Source organism: Nerophis lumbriciformis, linkage group LG10 (assembly GCF_033978685.3).
Source record: "Nerophis lumbriciformis linkage group LG10, RoL_Nlum_v2.1, whole genome shotgun sequence".
NCBI classification, from domain to species: Eukaryota; Metazoa; Chordata; class Actinopteri; order Syngnathiformes; family Syngnathidae; genus Nerophis; species Nerophis lumbriciformis.
The window spans coordinates 7,968,270-7,975,949 of NC_084557.2; the positions used below are offsets into that span (position 1 = coordinate 7,968,270).

The 7,680-nt window shown below is 38.8% G+C and overlaps 1 protein-coding gene across 1 annotated transcript in view; it reads left to right on the forward strand.

Annotated features, from left to right (window-relative positions):
- The window catches only part of klf13 (Kruppel like factor 13), a 66,434-nt gene extending 58,971 nt beyond the window's left edge, over positions 1-7,463 (forward strand). Inside the window, exon 2 of the mRNA XM_061970362.1 lies at positions 7,006-7,463. Within this exon, the coding sequence (XP_061826346.1) occupies positions 7,006-7,340 (335 nt within the window). The 3' untranslated portion in view covers positions 7,341-7,463. The remainder of the gene's footprint in view (positions 1-7,005) is intronic.
- The last annotated feature ends 217 nt before the right edge of the window (positions 7,464-7,680 follow it).

A 7,680-nucleotide genomic window follows, 5' to 3' on the forward strand; every position in this document is an offset into this window, starting at 1 on the left:
TCGAGAATGTGTCTATGGCGATACAGTATATGTTGATATCGAGTATGTGTCTATGGCGATATATGTTGATATCGAGTATGTGTCTATGACAATTTATGTTGATATCGAGAATGTGTCTATGGCGCGATATATGTTGATATCAAGTATGTGTCTATGGCGATATATGTTGATATCGAGAATGTGTCTATGGCAATTTATGTTGATATCGAGAATGTGTCTATGGCGCGATATATGTTGATATCAAGTATGTGTCTATGGCGATATATGTTGATATCGAGAATGTCTCTATGGCAATATATGTTGATATCCATCGAGTATGTGTCTATGGCGATATATGTTGATATCGAGAATGTGCCCATGACGATATATGTTGATATCAAGTATGTGTCTATGGCAATTTATGTTGATATCGAGAATGTGTCTATGGCGCGATATATGTTGATATCAAGTATGTGTCTAAAAAAAAAAAAAAAAGTATGTGTCTATGGGGATATATGTTGATATCGTGTATGTGTCTATGGCGATGTACTGTATGTTGATATCAATCGAGTATGTGTCACTGTCTATGGCGATATATTTTGATATTGCTTATCAATGGCGATATATGTTGATATCGAGTATGTGTCTATGATGATATATGTTGATATCTAGTATGTGTCTATGGCGATATATGTTGATATCGAGTATGTGTCTATGGTGATATATGTTGATATCGAGTATGTGTCTATGGTGATATATGTTGATATCAAGTATGTGTCTATGACGATATATGTTAATATCGAATATGTGTCTATGGCGATATATGTTGATATCGAGAATGTGTCTATGGCAATATATGTTGATATCGAGAATGTGTCCATGTCGATATATGTTGATATCGAATATGTGTCACTGTCCATGGCGATATACTGTATGTTGATATCAAGTGTGTGTCTATGGCGATACATGTTGATATTGAGTATGTGTCTATGGCGAGATATGTTGATATCGAGTATGTGTCTATGGCGATATATGTTGATATCGAGTATGTGTCTATGGCGATATATGTTGATATCAAGTATGTGTATATGGCAATATATGTTGATATCGAGAATGTGTCTATGACGATACATGTTGATATGGAGTATGTGTCTATGGCGATATATGTTGATATCGAGTATGTGTATATGGCAATATATGTAGATATCGAGAATGTGTCTATGGCGATACATGTTGATATGGAGTATGTGTCACTGTCCATGGCGATATACTGTATGTTGATATCGAGTATGTGTCTATGGAGATATATGTTGATATCAAGTACAGTATGTGTCTATGGCGATATATGTTGATATCGAGTATGTGTCTATGGCGATATATGTTGATATCGAGTATGTGTCTATGGCGATATATGTTGATATCGATCCAGTATGTGTCTATGTCTATGGCGATATATGTTGATATTGAGAATGTTTCTATGGCGATATATGTTGATATCGATCCAGTATGTGTCTATGGCGATATATGTTGATATTGAGAATGTTTCTATGGCGATATATGTTGATATCAAGTATGTGTCTATGGCGATATATGTTGATATCGAGTATGTGTCTCTGGCGATATATGTTGATATCGATCCAGTATGTGTCTATGTCTATGGCGATATATGTTGATATTGAGAATGTTTCTATGGCGATATATGTTGATATCGATCCAGTATGTGTCTATGGCGATATATGTTGATATTGAGAATGTTTCTATGGCGATATATGTTGATATCAAGTATGTGTCTATGGCGATATATGTTGATATCGAGTATGTGTTTATGGCGATATATGTTGATATCGAGAATGTGTCTATGGCGATATATGTTGAGATCGATTCAGTATGTGTCACTGTCTATGGCGATATATGTTAATATCGATCGAGTATGTGTCTATGGCGATATATGTTGATATCGAGAATGTGTCTATGACGATATATGTTGATATCGAGAATGTGTCTATGGCAATATATGTTGATATCGAGAATGTGTATATGGCGATATATGTTGATATCGAGTATGTGTCTATAGCGATATATATTGATATCGTATTATGGGCCCACTCCTACAAACTGTGAAGTTCTATGTTTGAGTTCCAAATCGTCCGAGCGAAGGCGTGACGTCATCTTTGCGGTCTCAGGAGTCCGTGGACACAGCGGTGTTTATTGGACACGTGTTGGCGGTGCGGTCCCACTCGTGAGATATAAACCCACATGCACCCTGCTGTGAGTCACTGTGCTGAGGAGAACAAAACACACATGGAATGGGGAACTCTAAGAAGAGAGATGGATGCTGCTTATTTGTGCCAGAATGCTATTGTCCTGTTTTGCAATCTTCTACTTCTTGTGACTCCTTACTCCCTCACTCGAGTTACTGCAGCACTTTAGCATGTTGCTAACTCATTTAGATTAACCAAAAACATAACCTGTCTTTTCAGAACTGTTGACTCAGCATTAAATTGCTCACTTTTTTTTTCCTCCTGTGTTTTATAGTGAATACAGAGCAGTGATTAAATAGCAGCAATGTGTCTCATAGTCTTATGGTTTAGTCTTGGAAGCATGGCTGCCAGATGGCCTATGGGGCGTTTATGATTGTGCCCTATGAACTCTGCCTAGCAACAAATGATGTGGCCGTATATCAGACCTGGGCAAAATACACATGCGGACCATTAAGATGTTCAATCTTCTACATCATTTTTTTTTAGACCTTTAACATCAAAACTGTCACCGCCATTATGATGTGCAGTGCTGTTTTTAAATGACCGTAAGTCTTGAACTATACAAAGTATTTTAATAGTTGAAATGTGCACTTTTGGATGTTATAGGAGTTATTACGGTAATCTAGGTCACAGCAGCTCAGACCAGGAACAAAGCAGAGTGGGCGGGGTTTGTTTTCAGAGCAGCCAGCCCCAAATACATGAGTCAGAAACAGATGCGGAAGCAGATTTTTACAAAAAAATGTCTGCATAAAAGTGATAATATATCATATTGTAGGTGTTTATTACACTTTGCATTCATATTTTTGTTGTGTTTTGCTTGATTGTAAAAGATGTTCTGAGAAAGTAAAAGATGTTCATATGTTGTTAATATTCAGTGTTTTATTGTTCATAGTTAATATTGTAAATCCCACTTTCTTTATTTTCATGTACATTTTGGGTGTCCTGTTCAGTAAAAAACTGTAAAATTCCATTCCATTTTTTTGAGGTGGTCTTTTTTTAGGACTCTATGGGACATTGTGACTTTTGGTATTAGTGTTTCTGTAAAAAAAAGGGAGCCAAACACACATACTGTACAGCATATTTTTACAGCTAGTGAAGTGAAGTGAATTATATTTATATAGCGCTTTTTCTCAAGTGACTCAAAGCGCTTTACATAGTGAAACCCAATATCTAAGTTACATTTAAACCAGTGTGGGTGGCACTGGGAGCAGGTGGGTAAAGTGCAGAGGTGGGTAGAGTAGCCAGAAATTGTACTCAAGTAAGAGTACTGTTACTTTAGAGATTTATTACTCAAGTAAAAGTAAGGAGTAGTCACCCAAATATTTACTTGAGTAAAAGTAAAAGGTATGTTGTGAAAAAACTACTCAAGTACTGAGTAACTGATGAGTAACATACACACACATATCATATCATATCATATATATATATATATATATATATATATATATATACATACACATATATATATATATATACACATATATATATATATATACACACACACATATATATATATATGTATGTATATATATATATATATATATATATATATACATACACATATATATATATATATATATATATATATATATATACATACATACATTGATATATACAGTATATAATTTATATTTATTTATTTTGCCGTTTTTGTTTACATGTTAAAGGTGTTTTAATGAATATACATGCATGTTTAACACATATAGATTCCTTTCTTTCATGAAGACAAGAATATAAGTTGGTGTATTACCTGATTCTGATGACTTGCATTGATTGTAATCAGACAGTAGTGATGATAACGTCCACGTTTTCAAATGGAGGAGAAAAAAAGTTCCTCCTTTCTGTCTAATACCACATGAAAGTGGTTGGTTTTTGGCATCTTGTTTGTCCAGCTTCCATATTCCTTTTTATACACTTTACAAGAAATACATTGGCGGCAAACTCCGTAGCTTGCTAGCTTGTTTGCGCTGGCTTTCGGAGACTCTTATTTTGAAAGCGCAGGCGCGATGGAGCGGCACTTTTATTGTGAAGACAGGAACTGTGCAGTCAGTCTTTAGGCTTTTGACGGGATGTACGGTTGAAATAAAAAAGGGTCTTTTTTCCTTCACACTTTTGATTGATTGATTGGAACTTTTATTAGTAGATTGCACAGTACAGTGCATATTCCGTACAATTAACCACTAAATGGTAACACCCCAATAAGTTTTTCAACTTGTTTAAGTCAGGTCATGTGACCACTGGCTCTGTTTGATTGGTCCAACGTCACCAGTGACTGCATCTGATTGGTGGAACGGAGTGAACGTCACCAGTGACTGTATTTGTTGAAACGCAGGCACTATGAAGGTCTGTCTGACAGACCAAAACAAACAAAGCGTGCATTAACAGATCGATAAAAATGAGTAGCGAGTAGCGAGCTGAATGTAGATAAAAGTAGCGGAGTAAAAGTAGCGTTTCTTCTCTATAAATATACTCAAGTAAAAGTAAAAGTATGTTGCATTAAAACTACTCTTAGAAGTACAATTTATCCCATAAGTTACTCAAGTACGGTAGATGTAACGGAGTAAATGTAGCGCGTTACTACCCACCTCTGGTAAAGTGTCTTGCCCAAGGACACAACGGCAGTGACTAGGATGGCGGAAGCGGGGATCGAACCTGGAACCCTCAAGTTCCTGGCACGGCCGCTCTACCAACCGAGCTATACCGCCCCTAAGCTAAATGTGTATATATCATTTATACACACATACACATTGTCCCCCCAGACACTTTTTTTCTCTCAATGTGGCCCCCCCCGAGTCAAAATACTTGCTGGAAGACAAAACATTCCAAAACAAATCTTAGCTCATTTGTGTCAAAGTCAAGGAATTAATGATCTATGGCCCCCGGGATGATATTTGATTAGTATTAGCCGCCTGCTGCTGTTTTGCACGCGCCAATACTCCATCAGTGTTGGAGTCCCGGGGGACCCCATCAAGTCATAAAAATGGGGTCCCCCAGTACATTTTTGGGGGTCCCACTTTTTTGTAGGTGTTTTGAAAACAAATGGTAAATGTATGCATTATCCTGTTATATCTCACATTCTATATTGTGTTTTGGAAAAAGGTTGTCATAAATGTTACTTTATTCATTAAAAAAATATATAAAAGAAAACACATTTTTATGCGGATGTAAATTTATTCAGTTATAAACAATTTATTCACTTTCTTCTTTCCTTCATGAATCTAAACTACAGATGTCCGATAATGGCTTTTTTGTTGATATCCGATATTCCGATATTGTCCAACTCTTAATTACCAATTCCGATACCAACCGATACCGATATACACAGTCGTGGAATTAAAACATTATTATGCCTAATTTTATTATGCCGCTGGATGTATTAAACAATGTAACAAGGTTTTCCAAAATAAATCAACTCAAGTTATGGAAAAAAAATGCCAAAATGGCACACTATTGAAGTCACAAAGTGCATTATTTTTTTTAACATGCCTCAAAACAGCAGCTTGGAATTTGGGACATGCTCTCCCTGAGAGAGCATGAGGAGGTTGAGGTGGGCGGGGTTGAGGTGGGGGGGGGGGGGTGTATATTGTAGTATCCCGGAAGAGTTAGTGTTTGTCGGAGGCAGATATTTACATATATCCGTATTTAAGTGTTACTTCTTTATTTTCATAATAATATTACAAAACAGCTAGTGTTTTTCTTCCAATTGTGATCTTTTGGTTGTCTGCAAATACTGTGTGCTACCCTTGAATATGGAATGTAAGAAAGAGAGATACTCCTTCTTTTATCTCTTCTTGTGTCCAGGTGCGGAGGACAGTGGGCATGTGTTTGCGCTGGAAAGACAAGACAGCGAGGGTGGGAGGGAGAGAGACTTTACAGAATAGAAGGTTTTCCATTTTTTAGATCAGACCATCTTAGCTGCGCGATTGAATGTTCTATGCTGGACTGGTCTCATCATATTTGCAAAGCTTTGAAAATATATTACAAAATACCTATTCTGTCTCTGGTGGTTCTTTTACTCAGCTTTAAGTGTCGTAAAGAGCTTGGGAGCGACGACCAGAAACTTGAATTCCCTGGGAGGAACAACTGGTCCGAACGCAACATGTTGCAAGGGGTTCTGGGTATTTGTTCTGTTGTGTTTATGTCGTGTTACGGTGCGGATGTTCTCCCGAAATGTGTTTGTCATTCTTGTTTGGTGTGGGTTCACAGTGTGGCGCATATTTGTAACAGTGTTAAAGTTGTTTATACGGCCACCCTCAGTGTGACCTGTATGGCTGTTGACCAAGTATGCCTTGCATTCACTTGTGCGTGTGAAAAGACGTAGATATTATGTGATTGGGCCGGCACGCAAAGGCAGTGCCTTTAAGGTTTATTGGCGCTCCGTACTTCTCCCTACGTCCGTTTTAAAAAGTCATACATTTTACTTTTTGAAACCGATACCGATAATTTCCGATATTAGATTTTAAAGCATTTATCGGACTGCCGATATTATCGGACATCGCTAATCTAAACTTTACCTTTTTTCTATATTTTTATTGTAATATTTTCAGAATGTGTTTGTTCTATTTTTGGCCAAAGTTTTTTCAAAGAAAACAATCTGAAGTTGTCTTTATTTTTTAGTTTTAATACCATGTCTTTAATAGTCCGGCCCCGCGTGTGCACACATTTTCTTCCAAGCGGCCCCTGAGCTGAAATGACTTTGACACCGCTGGATTAGGCCAACATTAACAGATGTGTGTGTGTGTGTGTGTGTGTGTGTGTCCTACAGGAGAGCGTCCCTTCCCGTGTACTTGGCCCGACTGCAGTAAGAAGTTTGCCCGCTCCGACGAGCTGGCCCGCCACTACCGCACCCACACGGGCGAGAAGAAGTTCGGCTGCCCGCTCTGCGACAAGCGCTTCATGCGCAGCGACCACCTGATGAAGCACGCCCGCCGCCACTCCAACTTCCAACCGGGCATGCTCAAGAGGCCCCTCGGCGCCGTCGGCGTGGGCGTGGGCGCCCCCCGTCCCAGCTCCCTCAGCGACTACAGCCGCTCGGATGCCTCCAGCCCCACCCTCAGCCCCACCCTCAGCCCCGCCCTCAGCCCCGCCAACTCGCCTTAAACTGAACACACACACAAAAAAAAGAAATCGCACTTTCTGCCTCCAATGCGGCGAGTTTTTTGTTTTTTTGGACTCCTAGTAACACTCGTGTTGCACACTTCTGTCAGCGGCGACGCCCCCACCCCCCCAAACCCCCATCCCTCCCCTTTGCTCGTCCCGCGCTTGCTGTGGTGTACAGGACTGCTTCTTGTCGTGTCGTCCTATCACAAGGTCATGGCAATATTTACATCCTCCACCATACAGTACGGTATGTTTGGACACGCCTTCTTCTTCTTCATGTTCATGACTATTTACATTGTAGATTGTCACATCAAAACTATGAATGAACACATGTGGAGTT